At 38.9% G+C, this 26,925-nt stretch overlaps 1 protein-coding gene across 1 annotated transcript; it reads left to right on the plus strand.

The window, feature by feature from the left end:
• On the plus strand, window positions 1–26,203 carry mtmr11 (myotubularin related protein 11). Its single transcript, XM_026371130.1, has 17 exons — window positions 1–514; window positions 7,204–7,273; window positions 12,227–12,363; window positions 12,569–12,638; window positions 13,046–13,185; window positions 13,995–14,079; window positions 15,459–15,606; window positions 15,816–15,903; window positions 16,195–16,283; window positions 16,994–17,121; window positions 18,192–18,270; window positions 18,544–18,614; window positions 20,293–20,465; window positions 20,893–21,063; window positions 21,255–21,470; window positions 22,099–22,416; window positions 24,172–26,203. Exons 1-17 carry the CDS (start codon window positions 458–460, stop codon window positions 24,613–24,615), a joined length of 2,484 nt encoding a protein of 827 aa, XP_026226915.1. The 5' UTR covers window positions 1–457; the 3' UTR covers window positions 24,616–26,203.
• Window positions 26,204–26,925: the final 722 nt, after the last annotated feature.

The raw sequence follows: 26,925 nt of genomic DNA on the forward strand, positions 1-26,925 counted from the left end.
CCTTTAAGGAGCTCCACCGCTGCTTGGCTTTTTCCGTCACTGTGTGTTTTCACTATGGCGAAGTGATAAACAAATACAACAGCGGAGTCGTGGATGGATCGCGAACGTCTCGCAGCTAGCTGTGACTAACAGTCCAGTGACTGTGACAGTTCAGCAGGGTGGGCTCTGAGTGTGTGTGTGGTCGGGACACTGATGCTGTCAGTGGTTATAGCGATGAAAAGAGCGACAACACTTTGTTGGTCCACGCTGAACACCTCGGTAGTAGCTGCCGGTGATACGGGCTAACCATCGGTGGACGGTTTCCGTTTGAACCGCTTTTCCTCGGCTGTAAATGGAAAGAGGCGAACGCTAACCCTCCGACCGTTAGCTTACAATAACCCTGTTGTTTTATTTCTGATTCAGCGAGCTTTGTTACGCTCGTCATTTCTTCTGAGTCGAGTTAGTTTTGTCGTTAACAATGTTGACGGGATCGAAAACCACGTTTAAAGTGAGACAAATGCTCCCAGATATCAAGGTAAGCTCGTAATGTTAGCTAGCGTTGAACTGACGCTAACTAACTAACTAAGGTTAGCTCTGTGAGGGAAACCTCACTTAGCAGCTTACTTAAACTTGTTTATTCCCTTTCCCTTTTATACTGTTTATTCCCTGTTATACTGTTTATTCCCTGTTATACTATTACTGTTGTATAACTGTTCATTTTCCACATTAGAAATCCAGCCTCAGTATAGACTGGTTGAGCTTTAAGCTAAGTTAGCTATAGTGTTGGCATTTTCCATGTAATGCATTGCAAATGTCACATTTAAAGGGTTTCGTTATAAAAGTGCATAAAAGTGCCTTTTCATAAAGCCTTTTGAACCTCTCTCACAGTCATTTTCCACCCTCTCTTGTCAGCTCTAATAGTTTATGTGTGAAGCCTATAGCTACTATATAATTTACAGTTGAATTATGACTTGCAAGTCAACTAAAATAGATTTGAGATCTTTACGTTCAATCGCAACAGCTAATTTTGCTTTCTCAGTGCTATAACTATCTCATAGACACTCCTCATGTGATTAAATACCCCAGGAAGGAAGCAGACAATGTCATGATGCAGGAAACACCAGCCATCATTCACCAAGCTGAGCTATAGATGCACAACCAGGTTGTTTGCAGCGTGGCTCGATTAGAAACCTGTGGTCCCTCCTCAGAAAACCCTCTGAGAGTCTATTCAGTGTGAGAGTGTGGTCTGTCTCAAGTTATTTTTATTCACAGCTCAGGATGGCAGCTTTACATGGGAGATCCAGGCTGCATAAAGCTGCTGTTTCCTTATGTCTCACAAGTGGGAGAAGCATAATTACAGTATGGGTGCACAATGTCACTGTTTTTGGCTGCATGCCTTAGCAAAGGCCAGTAAATGGGTGGTGAATCTTAATCACTTCTCATGACAGGGGGTTTGCTTTATGTGGCATTCAGTCATCATCTCCAGAGAATTGAGAACAGTTGTAGACAGTTTCAGCTGCATCTCATTAGTGAAGTGTTCAAGGGTCATGTCATGCAACCATGGATTGCTTTCAGAGTGTAATCTGAAATTCTAGTTTTCAGAAAGTATCTGTTCAGTTAAGTAGCACCTGAGAGGATGGAGGAGAAAGACATATTAGTCTGTTAGACAGCACAAAGCAATATGTACACAGAGTATGCATGTGTTTGGGGTTGCTGGTTCCTTTGTCTCTTGCCAGAGTCTTTGTGTCTCCCCTCAGTTATTTTCAGCAGCCGCAGGGTGAAACGGTAACAGATGCCTCTCTTCTCTGCCCTCGGGTGAGGCGTGCATGTGGAGTAGCGCTGATGTGCACTGCACAACATCTGGCTGTTGCTGTGGAGACAACAGTTGGGAGGTGGAGGACCTTTGAAATTGATTACCTGAGAATGAGATGCACTGAATTTATCACAGCCCCACACCACTGGAATCTCATGTGTCCAAACATGAGATTGTAGCTGAACAGAAGATATGGTAATGTGGAGTAGTAGGCTATGTAGATTATATGCACAGGCCACCCACGCACTCTTGTGGGTTTCACGTCCTGACCATGTGTTAAAGCTGCTTTAGAAAACTGCATCCCGTCTTAGGATGAAATTGGACCAGATGGTTTTGCAGTTCGCATGTACTAGTGAATGTCCTTTTTTTTAACCTCAGTTCCTTTTACTATCCAGTTTTTCTGGATAGCATGAAACATGTTATGGCTATGGATTACATTTTTCTTCTATTAAGTAGTTGTTTATAGAAACTCAGAAATCACCCCAAGTTAGCATCTTGAAAGGGGCTAGTTTGTATTGTCAAGTTCAAAGATTTCTTTTTTTAAAATTCATGTTAGTTGACGAAAAGCAGAAAATGTTTGTGTGAGAAACCAAAAAGACCTAATATCCTGTATCTTGACAGGATATGTGGTTTATTAAGACTGCTTTTAGCTGTGTTGGCCCCCTTGAATTGACTTTATCTGCATTTCCCTGCCAGCTTCGAAACAGTCAGCGTGAATGGCACTAAAGCTTCACAGATGCAAAAATGTCAGAGGAGGGATCGTCTGAGCTCAGTTCAGACTGGCTGAAGATCCAAGCCTGATAGCAGTGGGTCAAAGCAGTACAATCACCCACACCCATTCCCAAAGGACCCAGGCATCACTGAGCTGCTGAGGCTTCCACTGCTTAAACAGAGAACAACAATGAGCTCTTCCCCACACCAGAGCAGATTTATTGTCTCATTAGAGGGTTCATCGATCTGACAGTCGGTGATAATTAACCAGTGGCGCGATGGCACTATTCACTAGCAAAAGGGCTCAACCTTGAGAGGCTAGGCCATTTGTCTGTTTTAAGTCTATGGAATGGCTCAAATGATCTCACTCCTGGGAGGAGAACTGTCAGGGCAGATGTCTGTCAAAATAACTTATACAAACATATCCCCTCAGGTTCAGTGTTAGATTTTCATTGTAAACATTTAACTGATGCTCATATTTGCAGTGTAGGGGGTTTACATGCATACTGTAGAGACCAAGAGCAGGCTGCGTTGCTTTTGTTATTCATTTGACCTTTTCGTTACATGTTTTATCCAATGGACACCGTTCCTGCCCTTTAAAAGAATCCCAGAGACCCCACTGACATAGTGGTTCATAATGACTGATGAAAACATGCCTAAATTAGAGTGATTTGTTAGAGTTGGCTAATGGAAACGGGTCCATAATCTGCACTAGTATTGTTTACTTCAGTGTTTTCATGTTGCCGGTACTTTAGAATATTGATGTGTGATGATCTGTTGATCCCAGTAGATGGCTTTGTGTTTAGTGTGGTAGTATATAACACACTAAATGTGATGGGGAACATGAAACTTATGCTAAACATTAGCACGTTAGGATACTAATGTTAACACTCAGCTCAAAACAATGCTTAGGGTGAGTAGAGCCTCATTCAGCCAGTAGCATGGCTGTAGAGTCTTTAAATTACTGTCCTCCTATAGCAAACAAACAGTTTTGTTTGGCTTCTGTTAACTTTTAAACAGTCCTGTACAAGATCTTACATCATTAAGTCCACAAATATCTATTTTACTTCTATTAGACAATGGATTTGAAATTGTTCAGCCATTAAAACATTGCTGTAAAAATTCCTATGCTAATAGGCATGTTGTTGATGTTTCAGATTAAATGTTTTGCTATACTAATTCCTGCAGGAAAATACAGAGTGTTTAATTAGTTAAAAGCTTATTATTCACTGTAGATTGGTGCAGTGAGTTTTTAAATTAAATCTTAACAACAAGAATTCCCAATTCATGAAACATAATTTTATTAATTTCCCTATATGCCCATATAGCTGTAATTAATAATTGTTGTTGTTCTGTTTTTTTATTTCCTGAGGTCAAAATGCAGCTTGTGACTTTGAATTTTTATCCACTACAGTAGGTGTAAATTGAAATTGTATTTGCAGTGAGAAGTTGATTACTGCTGATTATGGTCAAGTAACCTTTTTGTCCTTTTGCTTTGCCCTTGGATTTTGCTTTTTCATACAGGAATATATCTTTGTAGATGAAGTGCATGGTTACAGGCATGTTGCTACAGGGAAAGAGGAATTAAACCAAAAGCATTGTTATCTAAAATGGGGAGAGCTTTTATTCCATTTGTTTTTGTAGATGCAATCACCAAAGTTATTCTCAATGGTGTAAGGGGAAATACTCAAACATAAGCCACATTTGGCAAAACTCATTTGAATCCTTATTTTCCTTCCAAGCCAATTGACAGTGCCTCATGACTGACCTCATTCATGTGAGGAAATGAAAACACAATGCACATAAATGGGCTTGTGGCCCTTTTCAGTAGGGTAAAAAGGTGGGATTAACAGATTTCATTTCAGGATGCCACTTTAAAATTGCAATGCTTTCTTGTTTTGTTTTGTTTGAAATTGAAAATGTGATTGCTAAAACTTAGTATTATGTTTTTTTTAAAGACTTTTTTGATGCAGCTCAGCTTGTTGGTACACTTTTTGACAGGAGGGCTGGCAGCATCACAGTCTTTGTAAAATAAGATTTTCAGACATGATGGAGGATTTTAATTTAAGATGATGAAGAGATTAAGATGGGAGATTACATGGTACCACCAGCTTATTCTCTTCCCCTGTGAGTTCTGCTTGTTGTTTGGGGAAAGAAAACTTTGTTCTGGACCCAGGACTAAGCACACTTACTGCAGAAGTCTGACCACAGTCGCAAGGGGAAGCCATGAGCAATGGAAATTGCAGAAAGCCTTGGCCACTCTCCCTGTGGATGAAGAGGGTGGAGCAGAGCAGGGCAGAACTGGGACAGAGAGGCAGCATGGGTGAGAAAGAGTCAATGAAAGTGTTATAATGGGGACGCCAGAACCTCATAATAAAAGCATAGGTGCATCATCAGTGAATAGACACTTCTGGAAATGTGTAAGACTCTTACCTTGGCTATATTTACATCTATGTCTAGACATTATCTCAAGCCAATTTTCCTTATCTCTGTTTATCTCTGTAGTGCAAAACATACGAGTGAAAGTCAAATGCCTGAACTCCATGTATAAATGGCATAGATCTTTTTTAGCTGTCACCTACAGTATATTGTATTCACATGTATACTTCACCTTGTGTATTCCACGGTTACACACTATGAAAGGAATAACAAAAGAATATCTTAGAAATAGTCTCTGATGTTCTTAAAAGGGGGTTAGGAATTCAGCTGCGGGTTTTCTGTGGGTGTTGATGGAGGGACAGAAAAAACCAATGAGACATTTTAAAACCAGATGGAAAAAATGAACAATGTTCTGGCAGAAACCAAGTCTTGTAAATTGTTAGTTTCCTGACTTATAATAAAAATGTTTTTCTCATCGTTTGCTGTGCCCTTTAAATAACTATATTTTAAAGGTCTTGAAATAAACAGCCATAAATATATATCAGGGACCTGTGATCTAAATTCTATTGGTTAAATCCTGTGAATCCTGTAAAAACTTTAATATTAAAAGTACCCAGAGCAAACATAAACACGTAGTGGTCATACAGTTTTGTTTTCTTAAAAATATGCTTTGTTTTTATTACTCTGTGAATTGCACTCCAGATCAACTCCACCACCCACATTGACATCATAGTAGATTTATCACCTTTCTGGCAAACTGATAAATTATAACCTTGAAAAAGCAGAATTCATGGAAGAGCTTCTGTATTGACCTGTATTAGATTCTACATGTGTACCCAATAAGTGGCCAGTGAGTGTATAACATCATATAAAGCTATGAACTAAAACCCTGAGGAATTAAAAAAATCTGTATAGTGATGAACAACTGAGGGAGCGTCAACTGCAGAATCTGTAGGTCTAATAATGAAACAGCGAGGTGTTCTCACATGAAAAGAAAACAGCTCGTCCTGACTAAGTCTGATTTTACTACCTTTTCATGGTGCAATAGTCCTCTTTGTTTAAAGTTCTCTGTTTTTTATGGAGGGTCCTAAGCTTAACATCTCAGGTTTTCATTTGCAGGCTGCTAACACAGAATCCACCACACTGCAGAATTGCTAACATTACATCTGCAGCTGAGTCAATTCATTGTTATTGTTCACACATCCTTGCTGACTTGAAGAAATACTGGTGTTTCAAGATAAAGCTGTTGCCCTAAATAAAACAATGATTAATAGTGTTATTGTGAGGCAACCTGAGCCATAGTTGCTGAGAGAGAAGTTTGAGGCTCTGCAATTTATTGTTGTCTTGGATGTTAAATCAGGGCCCTAGCTCTCTACTCTTGAAGCTTGTTCGCCACCTGTATAACCATATCGTCCTCTCACATTGCAGGGGTTAGCATTTTATGCGATTTGGAGACGATAAACGTAAATGGAGGAGGGAGGGTGGGCTAGCAGAGTTAAGTAGAAGCATATGTGCTAGTAAACTTGCAGTCTGATTATAGAAACCTCTGTGGCTCTGTGGGGTTAGATTCTGCTTGTGGAGGAGGCTCAAATACACAAAACGCCAGAACTATTATAGAGAAAGGAGGAACAAACAGTGGAGCAACATGGAAACTAAAAATCATGAAGCATTGTGTGTTTGGCTTTGTTTCTTTTTCTTTGAAGCTGGGTCCACAGAGACGAACCGAGCTTTGATGAGCAAAGCACACAGAACCATAGTTTTAAATTTTATCAACAAGAGCAAAGGGGGTATGAGGCTCTGCCCAAGCTGTTTAGTCTTAATTTCATTATATTGTATTTATAACTTTATTGTGTAAATAATTTGAAGTAGGTAGCCTAGGTTAAAAGTAGTAGAACAGTCTTTCAAGTGAACTGTGCTTTAGGTTCTTGTGAGGTGTAATAAACAAAATATAAACTGTCCAAATATTTCAAGTTTATATCAGTGAGATTTTGATGGCTTTGGATAGAGCCAGGCTAGCCACCACTGTAACATTAAATAATGTATGAATGCTTTTAGTTTTGTGGGACAATCTGTAGCTATTAAATGTCTCTTTTATAAGGGTCTGACTTTGATTTGGCGATTGCTAAAATAACGGACTATTTTTACGGCCAAACAATTGAGTGGTATCGAGCTACTGATCTAACTCATGGGAAGAAAGAATATAAAAAAGTTTCTTCAACAACAAACTATTCCTTTAACACAAGGCTTCAGTGATATGTAAGTATTCGCTTTGAAAACCCAAGGCTTAAACAATGTGAACCACAGCTCTGTTTCTCTTTCAGGAGAGGATGCTGAGTCAGAGTGGTCTGAACGCAAGAAGTCGAGATGTGTTTGGACTACGCTGTCTACCAGGTAAGATTATACCTTTGTGAGCTAATGTTTGTAGTTCTGTATTAAAGTTGTATGGTTATATATGAAATAAATGCTCATAAAGACATGAGATTAAAAGCACAATTTTTATGCCATATATCCTAAATCCAAACATGTTGAATGCATGTTTGTAACGTAACAATAAACAGTGTGTAACTGACTTCACAGCCAATCCAGCAAACCTATGCAATATGTAAAGACACTACATAAAATACACTTTGTGGCTGCTCACATTAACACAGCTGCTTCATGGTCAGATAAAATCAATCATTACCTTCATTATTCATTGTGTTTTGGAATAACCATATACATATGCTGTTGAGAAGCTAACTTAAACATTCAAAAAGTAACCCGGGAGCCGTGGTACACAAGGCTGAGATCACAATATCTTGCAGCTTTAATAATGAAGTTTCTCAACCAGTGTTTCATTATCAGCACTTATGGCATGACAATGTCCGCTATTTGTGTCATGGTGGTGCAGAGCTCACTAGGGTCTTATTTCTACTGTAGTTACAGCTAAAAGTGATGACTGTACTGTATACATAAAATAGTTGTGCTTTATTAATTCTTTGTAAAACAATGTGCTGAATAGAACATATGTTCTGAAAACAAATCAACCAAGTGTATAGAGAGCATTGAGTGTAACTATGTATTTGTGGCTTTTAATCGTGAGTCTGTGAGATTACTATGAGAGTCTATGCTTCCTTGATCATTTTCAGTTTCTGCTCAACTTAACCCTTTTGACAGTTTTTAGTCTGACAACGAAATTCCTCTGATTCCTCTCTTAGTATTTTTTGTGCCGATGCAAGGTAGACTCTTGTCCACACATTTGTACGCACACATTTCCTTCCTTATTTTATTCACTTAGCCAGGGTAATTTGTTTTCCAGCAGTGTGTTTTCATCAAATACTTTCCAGACTCTGCTGGCCATAAACAGCACACACAGAGATCCTATTCTTAGCTGTTAACATTTCTATGTGAAAATCCTGCTGTCTTTACTTCACATATTTTACCCCTGCTACATTTCAGCTCCATCCCTGTTTCAGACGCTGCTGTTCTTTTACCTCTGTTGTCTTTTTCTCTTTCTCCACTTTCATTCCAGGCAGATTAGAAACAGAGCTGCCCATGAAAACTTGGCTTGTATTAAAAGAGAGGAAGACAGATGTGTTGGCAGTGCAGTTTCTTTTACGTGATAGTCATCTGTTTTTCCATTGAGAGCTACCGTATATTAGATAATCTATAATAATAATATAATAATATTAATTATTATTAATCTGCTGGAAATGCAGCAATTCACTTTAAAAAACTGTTTCAGATTTCAGGCTAGGAAATCTATCCTTTGGCTGTGTGCACACTTTGCACAGTAAGTGTGGAGACAATTTGTGAGGACAAGTTCACTTTCAGACACAAAGGACTTGCCAGTCAATGTTACTGCACCAAGTGAAAGGGCTCACATTTCACCTGTGAACTCTCTCTTTCTTCCCTTCTCCGCCTCCATTTGTTCGTGTAAGCATGGATCATTTGTCAACCCTGCATAAAAACAGTATTTTTAGTTCTCATGTCAGTTGCAACACAATAATACTGTAGGGTAACTTGGGTAATATAAAAATAGGCTTCAAAGGGATACTGTTTTAAACTAGATGTACTGACAACAACCATGAGAACAACCACGTGGATTACAGAAGCATAATAAATATGTTTGCTGAACTTATGCTGGTCTGTCAGTAGTTAACGGGCAGTGCTCAGTGACCACGGTGTTCTCATGTGACACTGGGACACAGGACTGGAGAAACCGAGCCGGCCTGCGGGAGGGCAAGCGGGTCAGGACAGCTCCAGCAGGCATAGATAGATTAAGTACCTCTTCAATGCTGCGAGTAGGGGAGGTGGGTATACTGTCAATTCACACACAATGCCAACAGACAGGACCCCCTTCTGAGTAACTTCACAATCCCCTTTCTTCAGAGTCTTATGTTACTGCGGAGTTTAAAAGCTGTCAATCAGCTTTATATCTTGCTGACTGATGGACAAGAGATCTAAACAGTGATAGGAGTATTCTTGGGTTTCATTCAAGAGATTAAATTATTATTATGTTGGAGCGACATATTCTGTAACTCAACAAAAGTGACATCAAAGGTGACATCAAAGATGATTTGGTGAGTGTTACATTGTATATTTAGCATATTCTTCTCATAATTTGTATTTCTGATATACAGTACAGGTACATGTGTTAAAATCTTGATTTATCATCAGCCTGGTTTGTTGACACAACAAATATTCTTGAGAAGAGCAGAAACCTTTCGCTCACAGCTGAAAATGAGGAGCAAATGTGGATGAAACCAAATGAAACTTGCAGACACAGCATGTTAAGCTGTCTCTCAGCTGTATTTTCTCAGGCTGATCCTTTAGGTCTCTCTCTGTACGTATCCAAGTCAGTGACCACAACATCAATAGAAACAGCTGAAACATTAAAGGGAGAACTTGACAGTACAGTCTTGTATTTATGCCTTATAGTGGCAAATATAAATGTGCTGCAACGTCAGAAATGCTTTCAGATTGTGTGCATGATTATGTACTTATATTTAAAACAAATAAGAAATGCCAGTTTTCAGTTGCTTAACACTTCAACCCAAAATTTCAGTTTGGTGAGTTCTCCACCCTATAACATTGACTTTGATATAATTGCCATCCATAAAGCCGCAGATTCTTCAGCAAATACATGGGATGGGATATCAAATAGTTATGTTTACCAGGTAGTTGTTAGTTGCCTGTCATGTTCTGCTCCTGTTCCCTGTATTTTTGTTTCTTCCCATTGTTGTTGTTCTTAATAGCTGTGATCCAGCTAACTATGGGCCACACCCACATCAAAAGGCAAGTGCCAAACAAATATCCCAGAATGTACCAAACACATGGAGTCACAGATGGGCTGATAATATATTTTGTGTAATTTATCATTTGTTCATATTTTAATGTAAAAGGTTAGATAGTGTGCCTTTTAATAAATGTAAAAAGATACAGTGCACATTCTTGCAGTCTGTGTGGAACTCTCCAGGAAGAACATAAAAGAATGTATTTGATTAAAGGACAACTGTCTCATAAACACCTTTAATTGTCCAACTGACTCATACTAGGTTGTACCACCTGTTTGCATATACTTCTATAATACTACTATAAGCGAAAAGGAACACAGGCCTCTGTTTACTGTCATCCTTTGTGTCCTTTGGCTTTTAAATCTGCAGGCTACAGGAATTTTTCTGGCTCTGTTGCACCCTGGAGAGACATTAGACTGAGGCACGCAAAGCCACAGATTGTCCTTTGAGACAGAAGGTCTCTACAAGGGTTCACTTGTGTTCACTATGCTGGATCATGTGTGGTTGGGTGTAATTGATAAGAGATTTATGCGTGCTTTTGGAGACTTAAGGGTAGAAGTGTAATTATAGAGTACACACAAAGATTTAAACTCCTTGTGCAATCAGCAAATGATGGTGTTGGGAGCAAAGGCTACTCTTCCTTTCTCTCTCACAGCATAAACAAGTGTTTCATGTGTAAGACTGGCTATTTCCTGTTTGTGCTTTGGTATCCCCCAAAATATTGAAAACTAAACTAACTAAACGGCAATCGTTCAGTTACTGAGTTCAACCTAACAGCTCTACTGTCCTTTTTCAATCAAGTGTCATGCTAGTTCCTTCCACATGTACAGTAAATCGAATTTTGTATTTCCTCAGAATGTTTTTTTTTCCTTCAGTCCTGAACAAGCAGAAGTCTTTCCCCATCTTTTTTATGGTCTTCTGAGGAAAATGAAAACATTTGACTTGCCATGTGAATAGACTAAAACACTCCTCTTGTCACGGACAGAAAGGCCACTTTCACCACGTGTACCCTATCCCAGGCTATGTTGCCATGGAAACCCGCAGTCTAGCTGGCAGAGGCTTTGTATTCCTGCAGGAGGCTTATAACTGTGCTGTCTCACATCTCTCTCCCTGTGGTGAAATACTTTCCCTTTTCTCCGTTTTCTTTGCGAGTGTTTATGCACATCTGTGTTGAGGGTGAAAATGTTTGTTGTTGGAATCTTTGTCCTGGAATTTCATATGCCTCTTCAAATCTCCTCTGCATCTAGACAAGAATGAGAATGCACCACTCAGTCTCAGTGAATTACAAATAAAATCGGGCACATGAAATACATATTTCAACATGTAAATATTAGAAAAGCTGAACAAATATTTTTACATGTGATGGAGTTCTGTTTTCTTTATAGACATTTTTGGAAAACCTAGATATACATGACTTTGTTGAAGTTTATGTTTCTAGTTGCATGATGCCCTTCTCTGACTCACTAACTACTTGATGAACGAACGCCTACTGGCTTTTGCTTATACTGCACAATGACATATCCACTGAAATGAATTCCTGATACGACACTCTTTTAAAATCATTTTTCACCTTATAAATCTCTTCAAACATGTACATGTAGTTTAAGAGAAAAGTTTAATTGCTAATGTGGAGTACTTCAATTGATATTTCACAATTTCTTTTGGATGATTGACTATTTACCAACAAACCAAATTGGTATCACTTAATTTAAAGAAATATTTACTGCCTTCCATAATGTTATGTCATTTTTGTTCTTCTGCTCTTCTCTGCACATCTACCCTGGCCTGAGGACTTGTAACAATAAGCAGCAATTTGAGGATGGAGTGTTTGTTACACCCACTCCCAGTAGCTTACACTGTGGACTTCCTTGCATGTTGTTTTTCCGTCTATACACTTCCTGTTATGTATCCTCATCAGAGGCCCCTTTGTACACACTCAGTTATGCAGTTTTACACAAATAAGAGGTGAAGCAAAAGCATATACACCCCATAGACCCCTACCTGATATACAGTATCCATAAATTCCATCCTATGATCTATGTACTACATCTCCCTTTGTCGTCACTAGGCGAGTGTGTACTTCAGAGAGCTGTTATGGTGAGGAAGAAGTTGACTGCCAGGGAAGGAAGAGGTTGGCTGTCTGGGACTCTCTTCTGTACTCACTTCAGAGTGGCCTTTGTGCCTCAAGACAGTCCCAAACCTGATGTGAGTCTCTCTGAGCATTTATACTGTTCTAAGTGCATCTTCTGTCATATTCTAAATACTACTTATGCTGTTATTATCTGTATAATAGTTGACACTGTGAGTATAATTTGCATAACTGAAAATGTAACTTTTAAAGGCCTGTACGGTCAGAATTACTAAAATATAATATGTTTTTCTATTTTTTTCTTTTAAAAATTATTTGCAGGACAATACAGATCCAGTGCTTTTAGGAGATCATGATGTGGCTTTGGCATCCATAGAAAAAGTTGTGGTTGGTAGGTAAAGCCTCATGTTCATCTTGTTACACACAGAACATTGACATACTAGACAATAACTGGCTAGTATGTGAAGTATGAACTTCTGGTACTTTTGGATTGCATTCAGTGTTTTGATCTAGTCACAAAGTTGTTTACAGTATATCATGCCTTTTGCAGGCAAAGACCATATAACTTGGTATTATTAAGTAAGTATGCTTCAAGTTGTGATGGTCCATATTTAAACTAGTCTGAACTAAAAAGGGTTTAAAGGTACCATAATAGTCCAAACATGGTGGAATTCCAAATCTAAAATCCAGTTATTTAGAGTCAAATGTTTAAAGAGAACATCTTTTAGAATGTACATGTTTATGCCTCCATCATTTGTCTGTTTAATGTTTGCTGTGTCTTTCCCCTCTGTGTTGTAGTGGGCCCAAACAGAACCAAGCTGGTGACTCCAAACTCTTCACTCAAGTTCACTCCAGAGGAGCTGGTGCTTTACTGTCGGGACATGCGAGTCATCTGCTTCCTGTTTGACCGCCTCACCCCTGATGCACAGGTCATAGAGGTGTGTGTCAATCTCCTGATTGTATATAGGAATTTAAGTATCACATTTAAAGCATGACTATGTCTGACACAAGCAGAAATAAAGTACAGAGCAAAAACAGAAAATTACAGTTCCATGGGTGATTTCCCAGTGTTTGCAATCCCTGTGGGACGCGCTGCTGTCTATGACTCAGTGACTATGCTACTCTGACTCTGTACCTTTGTAGATACATTCTTCTGATCGTAAAAACTCGTGAAAATGATGAATAGTAGAAAATTTGTACTTACACTCCATATGGAGTAGATAGGACGATTAGGTTTTGTTGTGCCTTGTGGCATACATTTTAAAAATCTGTTAGCATTCTTAATGACAAACTACTAGTTTTGTAAGCGTGCATGTTCTTTGTTTAAGTGTATCATGGTGGGAGATAAGACAGTTTAAGTGCCACTTGTTATCATTTTTTTATGTTTTTGATTTACTTTTTGAAATTTGTCCACCTCATCTGCTCATTTTTAATGAGTATTAATCAAAATACACCTGTGCCTTTGCCTGTGTCATGCCTCTCTACATTTTCCAAATCGCTTACCTGGACATATTTGTGGTGCATGTAACTGCATCTTTGTGTGTGTGCATGTGTTTGTCTGTGTGTTGGCTTAGGTTCAAGGTTCTGGTTTCTGTCATACTGTACATCAGTCTATTCAGACCTTAAGACAACAGTCTAGAGAAGCTGATCTGTGGCTTAGACCATTGATCTGATGGTACACAGCCTTGATGGTGAAAGCTGATGACTATTGTCATGTTGATGGGTTCACTCTGGTTTACCTCCTCAGATGACGTACACCATCGCCAAGACCTACCAGCCTCTCAAACCGGGGTCCGTTTTATCTTTCCAGAATGCTGCCCTCGGTAGTGTAGGTGAGTAGATTAATTTATACAGCAATGGGTTTCTTGCCTGGCAATGATGCAGTATCAGTTTGGTTGACTGTTTCTAATGCTACAGTTGATTCACTTGATAAACCAGTAAAGTATGGACATGAGTTGATCCTAAGCCAAACAATGTACAGTAGAAATATAGAAAAGTTCATTTTAATTTGAGCCTCACGGGTCTGTTTCGAGTCGATTAACTAAATGATTTATCATTTCGTTTTTCCAGTGAATATTTCACTGTGATGAATAATCATAGAAAAAACAACTCTGTGAAGTGAGAAGCACATGCCCACATGAATCACAAATACAGTGTGATAGTGTTAGCCATGTGCTGTTCTTGATTTCTAAAACCTCACAAGTTTTCTCTTGGTGTGTTCCCTCTCTGGTTTTCAGCCAGTCCAGAACCAGAGACAGAATGTACCCAAAGCTTTGATTACCGTTTGTCATTTCTTCATGACTTTGGCTATATTTCATTTTTTTCTCTTGTCTATTTCTACTTTCTGTCTACCATCAGAATATGAAGTTATAAGTTTTAAGACAGGAGAGAATATTGAAGAAGGAACACAAAACGTTCTGCACAGGCCATAATGACATTTAAACATATAGACATATAATCCTCTCTGGTTAGCAAAATTAGAGACCTTCTCCTCTGTGATGACACAGTGAAAACACTGTATTTGAAACCCTGCCCAGATGTGAAGAAATCTTTCTGGCGGTTTGAAAGAGAGGCTCACTAAAGGTTTGTAGGGCCGATCATGACAGTAACAGTAACATGACTCTTAAACATTATGTCCAGTCCCAAACATGACGCTTGCCGTTCACTTCCCATATGGGCCTGTCTGCTGACCACAGGCTCAACTCTGCCTCTGGGGTCAAGTTTGTCCAGTGTGTGGTCAGTCCCTAAAGTCTGAGTTCACATCTTTAAATTGCTTTTTTCCTCTGACCAAATGTCTAAAACCCATAAATATACTTTTGACAAAGCTGTTAAACAGAAAAACAATTCAATTCTTACACTAGAAAAAAAATGGAAATAGAAAATATTTGGCAATGTTTATTGGGAAAAAATGACCTGAACACTCAGTGATTAGCAGTACTACTACTGCTCTTCTGTGGCCACTTTATGCCACAGCTGGAGTCACAGTTTGAATTGCTGAATTGGAACCACTGAACCAACTCTTTTGAAAACACTTGAAAGCCTGATTTTGCTAAATTTACATGTAGTGTTTTATATAAATATAATTAAAAAGTTATAATACATAATTTACTGTCCAAAGCATCAAAATAGTATTTGCACTCTGACATAAGATATTTTATGCATTTTAAACGCAAATCTCAGTTAATGTGTTTGAATCACTTTCCACCTCCAGAAATGAAGCAGTTTCTAAGCAACCGTCGCCGAGACACCCACATGAACTGGTTTGAGTCTGCCTCAGACTGGGAGCAAGAGATGGAGAGGTGTGGGGCCAGTGGCTGGAGAGTCACCTCAGTTAATGACCGCTTTGAGATGTCCACCAGGTAATTCACACCCAAGGTGACTCATAATTAAATGTACAATGCTGTGAACACACGTCTTTGTGTTTGTTTTGTAACCAAAAGTATGGAAAAACATTACATACTGTGTCAAATTAAATCAACTGACAACATCATTTTCAGAAATGTGCAAATATATCTACTTGTAAGTCCTTCATCAAGGACATTTAAAATGTATTTCTGTGTCTTGACAGTCTGCCTAGGTTCATTGTGGTTCCACAAAAGGTTTTAGACACTGAGCTGAAGAAAAGTTTTGCCCACTTCAACGAAGGACGCATCCCTGTAAGTTTTTTAAACATTTCAAGTGATTGTCTTACAGCCTTATATTGTAGTCATTGTAGTCAAGGCCTTTTAAATCAAATCTAATTTTAAATCAAATTTTCTATATTTTCTGAAGTTTTAACACATCATTCTAATGATTCTGTATTTGAGACGGGGTATATAAATCAGTTTATTTATAATTTTAGATCCGGAAACAAAAACGTGATGTCTTTTGCTGTTTTAGGAAGTTCAGTTGGACTTTAACACTAGGAAATGTTTATTAAAGAGGGTGAAAATGTGTTTGTGTTGCAGCACTGGTGTTGGCGACACCCCCGAGGCAGTGATCTTCTGCGAATGTCCAGCTTTCAGAACAACATCTATCATGAGAAAGATGACATCAGGTGTGTCTGTGCTTAACGTTTTGCAAATGACTTGATGGATGAATTGTTGGGATGGTAGGCCCTTAAGCTGCAGCCAGGAGCTTAGGCAGTTATTGTAATGCTTTCCACATCTTGAATATTCACAGACCAGCAGAAATGTTCACATGTAGTTTATTAAACCATTCTAAGTGAGATTCACAGTTTTTTCAAACTGTTACTTTTGCTTTAACGTAAGCAGCCAGTGTGCAGAGTTGCCTGTTACAGCTTTTATTGTAGCTTGTTCACACCAACATCCCCTCACAAATAATAGCTTGTATAAATAAAACATTTGTCTAAGTCAACTTGTACATCTTATAAAGGAGATCCTTTTTGCAACTAAAACACGGCTAGGTGTTTTGTTTTTTTAATTTGTCATCCTGTCAGAATATCAGCATTAACTTACTTTTTGTATTAAAGGAAAAACAGTAATGCAGAATTCACCTGATTATTAATTCACACATTTAGTTTTAACCTGTTTTCTCCTGTAATTCTAATATTGCAAAATGCTCTGGAAACCACACTCTGATGTAAAGATCTGATCTGACTTCCAGCTAATGTATTTAGAGAGGATATCAACTGTTCACAACATATGATTAAGAGGCCTACAAGCAACTTTATTTAATTACAAAGTACTTCAGACGACTTGTTGCAGATGTAGCAGTGTGTTAACAGTGGGTTGTGTTGTGTTGTAGAAACCTGGAGATGATCCTGTTTGGTTGCCAGTCCTCTCTCTGTGTGGTAGTAGAGCTGGGCGAGGAGCTGCCCTCACCTGCTGACATCCAGCTGGCACACAGTCGACTGCGCGCCCTCTGCCTGGGAGGTGGGGATGAGACAGTCATGCACGACACAAAATAACTTCAGCATCTAGAGGATTGTCAGAAATTAAGTATCCACATATACCACTTTCATGAGGGTTCATTATACTAGTACAGATCAGGTCAGGTATGAGGCCTGAGCAATCTGTTACACAAAAAGACCTTATTTATTAAGTCTCTCTTATCACTAACAACAGAAATTCTTGCTTTCTTTGTCACATATATGTGCATTTATATATGTAATTACATTTCTGTTTTGCAGAGTTGTTTAGGGTCTTTCCACCAATATATTGGTAGCTCAGAACAAGCTTTGATAGACTGTCTTTATTGTTGGTTTTAGTCATGCCGGCACAGACGGTACATTCCATGTTTGAGAAAGAGCAGTGGTGACAAAACCCATCGTTGTCTGCAGCTACTGTCCTTGGAACTGAAATACTCATCAGTCTCACACATATGCATGCACGCACACTCTGTATCTCTCACTTGCACATAAACAATGTGTGAAGGTCGGCAAATATCACAGTTCACACATTTGTCAGCTCAGTGTTTTGCCTGTTGTTGCTTCATAGTTTAGAGGATTGTCCTGTAAAAACAGCAACTCGTAATGTTTTTGATCGACTTAATGGCAGTGGGCCCTGAGCCTTCACAGCAGCCAGAGAAAATAAAAATAGATGTAGAGATTGTATTGATGTCTAATTATTGTAAGATCATATGGATTTACACATATGGTCTCATTCAAGATATAGCCTCTCTTTTGGTGTGATTATAAATAACTGTTGCTCTGTCAGTGAAAAGTAGACTGGAGTATTAAAATATACTTTCCTGAGATTGAGTAGACCTCACACAGTGTCACATTATTTGTAAAATTTTGGGCACAGTACACAGTGTCTTCTCACAGTTATTAGTTCCTACAGCTGATTAAGTTAAGAACAGTTTGAACAGTTCTGTTGTTATGTTATGTGGGTTGCAACCTTAATTTTATCAGATGTGATTACTCATCTTGAAATCATGTCACACATATAGAGTAGTAATCTTTAAATATGATGTATCTTATTCCTGTTTTGGCTTCTTATAGATATCTCCACATCTTTGTCAGTTCCTGATGACAAATGGTTATCTACGCTGGAAAGCACCCACTGGTTAGAATACACCAGGTAATTGCTCTGATACACTAGTACAGCATCTATAACAAAACTAATGCAGTTGTTTGTACTTACAAAAAAGAAAGTAAAAGAAGCTGTATTAAGGCCTTTCAAGTAATGCATGACAGCTTATAAAGCTGCAATATCAGTTGAGAAAGCTTCTTAAGCTGTTGAGCCAATTCAGCATTTGCACTAGCTCCTTATTTTTTGTAGACACATTTTTAAAAACTGATTTTCTGTCTTAGTGTTTTGTTACATATATAGTTGTACAATCAACCTCTCCAGGTCCTGTCTGAGGAAAGCTTCAGAGGTAGCCTGCTTGCTTCGTGGCGGTCACCTGACTGTGGCACTGCAAGGTGAGTCACGTGACCTCAGACCATGGCTCGTATTATTCAAGCCATTTATTATTCATGGCACCTCCCTATCATTAAAGCCACATTAGGGCTTACCCTGAAGTAGCTATGTAACAGGGACAAGCACACTCCACTGAGCCTACATGCACATGTCAATAGGCCTGTAAAATACAACATGTCTTAAAGGACACAGTTACACAACCTAATGCTCTATGTTGTTAGAGACAAGGCTAACTTAATATAAGAATTATTATTATGACATACCATGAAATACTATTGTCTATTATTAAAGTTATAAACTTATCGTTGCACATATGAAAAACGTCAAATATTAGGTTGGAGTGCTAAACAAATTAAATCGTGTTTATTACACTTTCTCTTTCAACGCATTAAAGGGAATTATTTATTTTACTGTCTGTCCAGGAGTCTTTTAATGGACTCTGTAGTGTGGATGAGTGGATATAGTAAATGGGTAGTTTAGTGCTCATAGAACCTGTTTTATGTTCATCTGGTTTGAACTGTTGCTACATCATCAGGTCTATATGAGAGTTGCTGAGTGTGAGTGATACAGGGCTCTCAGACGGTGGTTGCAGTGTTGTGGCGTCTCTGTTAAAATGAGAAGGTCACTGTAAGACAAATAGGAAGACGCTTAATGTTGTTTGATGTGGAGCAAATGTGTTAAATGATCACCCCCCGGCGGTGAGCTGAATTAGGTAGCAGTGGCATGCTGCTGGATTAAGTGCACGTTTACACATTTGGGCGCTTCACTCATGAGTGTCTGACTAGGGTTTCTGTCCACAGAGTCTCTCTTTTATACCTCAGAAGCAAAATGCATGTTGTTGCTTAGGCTCACAATTATGAGTAACATTCAATTTTCAGTCAGTTTCAAGTTTCATTTCTGTGTATGATGTGAGGTAATAAGTTCAAAACAACACAAATAAAAGATGATACAAAAAGGTGCTATTTCATATTGCCCATTAGAAACCAGTTAAAGACCTATTCCATGTGGACAGTAGGTTGTTGTTGACTCCTAATCATCTGCTCTTGTCTTCAGTTGTACATTTATAAACACCCAGACAGACCTAACACAGAATTACTCAAACAATGGCTTTTTTCAGCTCAGGATGTTTACTACGTCCTGATGGTGTTTGACTTTCTTTGCCACTCCTCTACAGCTGTAACTGACTAACAAGGGGCCGGACCTCACATTGCCTACTTAGCTGAGAGTTTAATACAGTATATCAGTCCTTGCAGCAGATCTGCCAAAGGCTAGATCAGCAGTAAATATATTTCTGCAGAAATGACTCACTGCAGAAGCCCGCCCAAGAAAACCTTGTTCACTGAGCCTCTCTCTGTTTTTGTGTGCACCTGGGTTCATTATTTGTCACAATTTTCCTCTGCAGTTCTGGCATATCTTCATTTTTAACAGCAGAAATTATACCAAAGTTACTGACTACACTTAATGAAAGATTCCAAGCACTAATGATAAAGAGGAAGATACAGCAATGACAGTATGTTGAGTAATGCATGAATTCAGTGCTCCCTTAAATTCAGAGCAGCCACAAATTTAGAATCACAGATATTGCTACATATCAAGCAATGTCTGTAATATAGAAAGTGTTGGGCAATTGCACACAAATTTAATAACATTTATGTATGTTCTCCTGTTTCATCATTATAGAGGCAGAGGACCGGGACATGAGCTGCATGGTGTCCAGCCTGGTGCAGGTGATGTGTGATCCTCACTGTCGGACCCAGCACGGTTTCCAGAGTCTGGTGCAGAAGGAGTGGGTGGTAGCTGGCCACCGCTTCTACAGTCGTATCAACTACCACCGCGACAATGACAAGGAGGAGGTGAGAGGTCAAGCTTGAAATGCTGAAATTGTGGCCTAGTGGATTGAAAGAGAAGCATTTAATAATTGAAAATGTGCTGTCCTGCAAGTACACTATAATGATAATGCTATTTTGTTATTACTCTTATTGAAATATTGTGGTCAAAGTCACTGGAAATCTTATTTTAGAAAAATGATTATTTTTGTGTTGATTTTACCTAATTGGAACATTAAAAACACATTCTAAACATTTTCTTGACATTTTAGGCAGTATATACAACAAATTCTCCAATTTCTATTTTCTTTCTCCTTCCCTCCTAATCTCTTTATCCTCATCCTTCTGTTCCTCTCTCTATTGGTTATCCTTTCTGTCTTGTGTTGTCTTTCCTTCATAATTTCTTTGTTACTTTTAATGCCATCCCACTCATTCCCCTTCCTTTCTCTTGCAGGCTCCTGTCTTCCTGCTCTTCCTGGACTGTGTTTGGCAGCTTTGGTCCCAGTATCCTTCTCGCTTCCAACTGACAGATGACTTCTTGTTGGCCCTACATGACAGTATCCACCTACCGCTCTTCTCCAGCTTCCTGGCCAACTGCCAGCGAGAGAGATGCAAACGCTCCCAGGTACTGGACACCTGAGAGGGGTATCTTCTCACTCTTGACTGAAAAGGTCTAATAAAGGCTCTCTAGTGAAATGCATTGATTAGAATAAAAATAATCAACCTTATTGAGTCATGAGTGTTACTGTCTTCAAATGTGTGATACTATGTTGTGTGTATAATAAATATTATAACCACGTGTCCTATTTTACCTAGAACCATGGGCAGTCCTACACACCTGTCAATGGCTGGAGAGATGTGCTTCACCCAGATTTTTCAGATCCATCTGACCCTCCTCTGCCACCTGTGTGGGACTGGGCATTGCAGTACAGCAAACACAGACAAGACCGTTTCACCCAACCGGTCCCCCCGACCCCACCACTCCAGCCACTGCTCAATGGAAACCTCAACACCAACCTTGACACACACAGGGTAAAGCTACCAAATCTGTAAGATGATGGAACACGCCTCTATTGGCCATGGATGGAGGTTTAATTTGTGTGTGTGCTCATGATTGGATTTACATTACTTGGTAGCTTTTGGCTCAAAATTCATCATTTTAGTTTTGGTAGTTGGTAGATCACCAGGTTCTGTCAGTTGCACAGACAACCTCTACTGACAAATAAAGGTAAAAATTGTAATTTTTAATTTCCCTTCATTATAATGGCCTTTCACTATTAGAGCACATTTTTACAGCTGGTACAGAAAATTGGATATTCTCTATTATAAATTGATTTCCTTCATTGATTTGCTTTTTTGAGTATATTCCACAGGCCACTGCACCATCTTGTGGTAGCTGTAAAATGTGCACTTCTATTTGACTCCAACTTCTCTGTAGTGCCATTGAGATTTACCATCTGGTTATTTCAATAATGTATTGTCATTCTCTAGTTAGAGAAGTGCAGATTAGTAATATTCTTTTTAAATTAAACATACAGTACATAATTCTTAAACTTTGTGGCACGTGGTTGTTTAAGAGTTACTTCTGTGGGCTCCTTTGCCTTCGCAATTGACAGAAAGTATCTTTTGCCTTTTATCTTCCCTCCCCACCACCCTCCAGCTGACTGACACCATTCCTGGCTCAGTCTTCCTCTTCTCTCGGGGGACTTTCTCCTGTCCTGCTAACCTGCTTCCTTGGCGCAGCAGCAGTTCGGGCATTTACAAGAAGAGCCACCGGAGGGCACCATCCTCTGAGAGTGTGCCTGGCCTGGAGAGACTACTCAAAGCTTGGGCCCTGACTGACTTTCCACAAGGCTCCACTTCTATCTGTGGACCTCAAGGACCACTTGACCCCTATGAGCCTGTAATGCCCAATCTTATGTGGCCGTGCATGGGTTTGTGGAAGGAGTGTTATCTCCGGGGGGCGCTCCATGCACAGGTATGTAGGTTGTCTGGTTGGCTGTGAAATGAAGATTCTTAGTCATTTAGATTGTGGTTAACTTGCTTAAAGTTCTTGAAGACGTTGACATTTGAAACATCTTCAATAGCTTGTGTATCAGTGCCATAGAGTATACACATCAAACAACCAGACCATTCACACTGGTGATATATTTCACATTTGAAACTACAACTGCATTTAAGATTCTTAGACTTGTGACAGATTTGTTATAACCTTTAAGAACTCTCCAAAACCTTCACATTATCTGAACTTTTTAAAACGAATTAGAAGTTTAAAATGGTGTAAATGTAACAAATCAGGAAGTGCAAATAAAAATGCTGAACCACAAACTTAAAGGCAAATGATGCTTACAGTTGACAATTGTTATCAATTGTTACATGTTCTTGTCAGAGTTCAATTTGAGTTCAAACTAATATAGGATGAACTCAAATGCTCAAACCCAAATATAGAGTTTATTCGAAGCCCAACACAAATTAAAGGTATGCATCAGTATACAAAACTGTCAGACTGGCAGTGTTGGTCTGTAGATGACTCATTTAAATTCTGAAGGTTTTAGTTTCTAAGTGTGGATGTGTCAGGGAGTTTGTGTGGGCACCATCCTCCACAAATGTTTTATCTGAATATGCGCTGTGTACAGCCTCATCGTGTCTTCCGTTTTACATCCTCTTACATCCTGACTGCTTGTCCAATAGATGACGTTGTCTCCTTGATGTGCAGCTTAGTTGGAGATGTTGATCGACAGCTCCTAATATGGACATGGCGGTAGAGCCTTAGTGATATCTGCACGGCAGTGCATCAGTATCCCCATGGTGATGTTAAGAATAGTTGGGGCCTGTGTGGGTTGGTGCATTTGTCTATTTTAAGGGAGCTGTAGATGAGGAATTGAAATCTATGAAACAGCTAAAACACCACCTCAATTCAAAATGTGTAAATGTAAAGAGATTAGGGAAAATCTAGAGTTGTGTATGTGAAGTGTTTCATCTTTTCTCTGCTTCCTCAGTTTCACATGTGAAATTGCTCCTTCAAGGCAAGAAACTTTCTTTCTTAATAGTGGTTTACCTAGTAACCTTGACAAAACGTAGTCATTCAAAAATGCCTGAACATTTGTGCTTTAGAGTTTTTATTCAGTTCCTAAAACCATTTAACGTTAACATTAACTGAAGAATTAAAAGTTAGAACCAACCTAGAACACATGTTAATGTGCAGTTTGACATCTTGAGATTACACTAAACAGCTCCCATGTTTAATGTACTTCAGTACAACACAACCACCAACTGTGGCCTCAAAAACTAATAAACACATCTCACAAAAACTGAATATTATAATCAAATGGGGATAGGGTTAATCTGCAAGGCTGTTGAATTGGTACTGGTACCTTTGTGTACCTTTGTCTGAATGTAAAAACGTGTTTTGGTGATTGTCTATATTTTGTTATATTAACAAATTCCACTAAAAGGTTAAAATTCACAATTTATTGGTCAGTGTCCTCACTTCCTATTTCAATACTCTGGAATTGAGCCTGTAGCTCATTCATGCTGAAGGTGTCACCAGACCTCCATCTACATTTAGTTATTTGGCAGTCAGATCTCTACTGGAGGTAGGGTTGCTGGGATTCAAACCTTAGTATCTCACATGCAGGGCAGCGATCTTACCCCTACACTATCCAGTCGCTCAGCTTGTTTAATGAAGATTTTTTTGTTGTAATTCCTTAAACACGTGGCTTTATGTTCTCAGGCGTTCTCCCACCCCATCTCCGCCAATCACCTCCACCCTGTGGAGCGACTAGCTCAGGAGGTGAAGCATCTCAAAGACAAGCTAGCACAAACATCCGCCAGCACAGTTCCAAACCTGTCCACCAAGACGGCAGAGCCTCGACGGACTGACACCAACTTAAACCAAAATAATGGCACCTTCCTCTTTCCAACATCAAGGTCTCAGGGCATAGCTGCACCCAGAGCGGCACCTCCTCCTACCTCCACCAACTACCAGACCTCCAGGGGCCCTTTGCCTGCTACAGCCCCTCCATCCAGGCCCAGCAACAAGGACATTGGTGGGAGCAACAAGCACACCTTCCTATTTGGGCACTCTTCAGTAGCAGACGCCCGTCCTGAACAGCGATACCACCCAGCACCCAGTAACACCAAGCTGCCTAAGAGCAACAGCTCAATAGCTTCCTGAGGTCTGGCCTTTGTCTTCACTGTTCTCATACATGATACGCATGCATGTTACCCCTTGACCAGGTACTACAAATGCACAATATGAAACTGAACTGGGGATTAAGAACATTTTGATGGAGGATGGTGGACTGTGTTAGTATAAAATAATCAGTGCAAGAGCCCCTGACTCTGCTATTCATCGTCTGTACTGTATTAATAATAATGTGTCGGTAATTGTTTTGTATTTTTGTAAAGTAAAAAAAAAAACAAACAGTAAATGAAATATCAATTTGCAGTAAAGCAAATAATCAAAAATAAGGGCTGAAGATGCTAATATAATAAGCATTTTGTGTTATTTAAAATACAGCAGAAGGTGTAAGGACAGATTTTGTAAAGGTCACCTTGCCCTTCAAGACAGAAGCTTGTTTCTATTTTAGCTTCTTATCTTAAATGGCCTACAATGTCTGGGCAGGACATATAGTGGTGTTGCATTTACTACTAGCTCCTTAGATATTCATTATGAAACGCTAATGTGCAAAGGGACACATTAATTTCCTAGTTTTCTCTGGATTGGTATTTGGAAAATGATCTTTTCTGGAAACTGTCATTTTTGAACTCCAGGCGCTGTGACCAGTGGCTTTAATGTAGAATTTAGGGCATGAGAGCTATTTTGGTACTGCTCTCATATCTTTCCACTTGCATGCATGCTTGGCAGCAGGCCTATATTCAGTTCAGTGTTATGTTAGCCTGTATGTGGCCACAGTTACTGAATTTTAGTATGTAGTATAAGTATATAATTCAGGTCCTGTATAATTAAGGTGATTTTAGGGCTTTTGTAAAATAATCATATTTACAATTAACCTTTCTTTCAAGTATTTTTCACCATTATTAGTGAACCTTAATATCATAAACACAGAGAAGTGTGATTTCTGACTGTAGCTGAGTATTATTTAAAGTGTTTTTGTGGTGGAACTGGAAAAAACTAAATGTCATTCTGTGTTTTTGAATATATCTTGAAATGGTGCCAGTGTTGGAAGCAAAGGAAAGTTTATTTCCTCTTCTGTTTACTTTTATTTTTTATCTTTTTTTTTCTGCCTGGTGGTATATTAGTATGCAGCCAGCATTTAGGTCAAGGGCTTGGAAGTGTCTGGCTGCATTTAAAGCACAAAGGGAAGCATCTGGTCCTGCTCCTTTAAATCCAAACAGGTTGTCGTTCGCATGATGTGGGTGTCAAGTAGATGCAGTGGTGTCATTCCCACGGATGAATGAATTTGCACCATTATGTATTTGAAGAGCATGTTTTTCAGATTTAGTTTCTCTTTTTAAGACAGGATAGTGCTTTTTACAGCATAAGGGATACTGACTTTGTCTCATGTCGAAAGGTACCTCACTCGATAGCAATATGAATTATTAAACCGCTGTAAATATTCATCACATCAATATCGAGGCACATTGATATCAGCTGCAATTTCCGAGCCTTGCAGGTGGGATGCCAGTATATTTGCTTGTCTTCCATGGAAAGAAACAAAAGGTCTGTTGCATGGAACATTTTATTTGATTTTCTGTTACACCTGCATCGTTGTATAATTTAATGTTTTGGTACGAACTTTATATAAATTTGCCAGATGTAAATATTTTTTTTTGTATCAGCATGTTTTGATCCTGATAAAATTGTATCAGTCTATAAACCCTCAGTTGTGTTCAAGTGTCCTACAAAAATAAAATAATCTATTCTCATCCACAGCTCTCAAACTTTTATTTTTCTAACAAAATAAATATTTACAATATGATCTAAAACACTTGAAAAGTAGCATGGCACTGTACAATAGAATTCAAATTTTAAATCCAGTCATCCTGCATGATATGTACAATCAGAATAAAACAATTTAAGAATCATGTGCAAAATGCTCAATACTTTCACAGGAAATGTACAAAGTAAGAATCAGCTTAACAGGAACCGTTAAATATACAAAATAATTACTGCACAGTTACCTTCATGTAAATCTGGTTTGGTCACTCTCCAGTTTTCAACAATGAAATTCAGTGTTATAACTTATGTGTGTGTTCTTTTTTAAAGCAAGTAAGTATAAAACATGCATGCTATTAAAAAAATACAAATGAGGTGTTTTTCTTGATTATTATGTTGTTCACTTCACTTTGGGATAGAATGGACCGACATATACTGTAAGAGACCCCCCCTCCTCTTCCACATCTGTTATGGTGACGTGCAGGTTTGCGGCAGTCTACTGAGATGCATTTTGGCACTTTAAACCTACAGATGTTAGTGTCATGCACACTCATGTTTCACCTGATTACCACAGACAACAGATCA

Source organism: Anabas testudineus, chromosome 16, assembly GCF_900324465.2.
Source record: "Anabas testudineus chromosome 16, fAnaTes1.2, whole genome shotgun sequence".
Classification (NCBI taxonomy): domain Eukaryota; kingdom Metazoa; phylum Chordata; class Actinopteri; order Anabantiformes; family Anabantidae; genus Anabas; species Anabas testudineus.

Bases quoted from the DNA above. Each gene is read 5' to 3' on its own strand.
- mtmr11 (XM_026371130.1), top strand. From the start codon at position 458: ATGTTGACGGGATCGAAAACCACGTTTAAAGTGAGACAAATGCTCCCA. The intron at 515-7,203 runs GTAAGCTCGTAA...TTTCTCTTTCAG, and splicing joins AAATGCTCCCAGATATCAAG to GAGAGGATGCTGAGTCAGAG. The intron at 15,607-15,815 runs GTAATTCACACC...GTGTCTTGACAG, and splicing joins CGCTTTGAGATGTCCACCAG to TCTGCCTAGGTTCATTGTGG.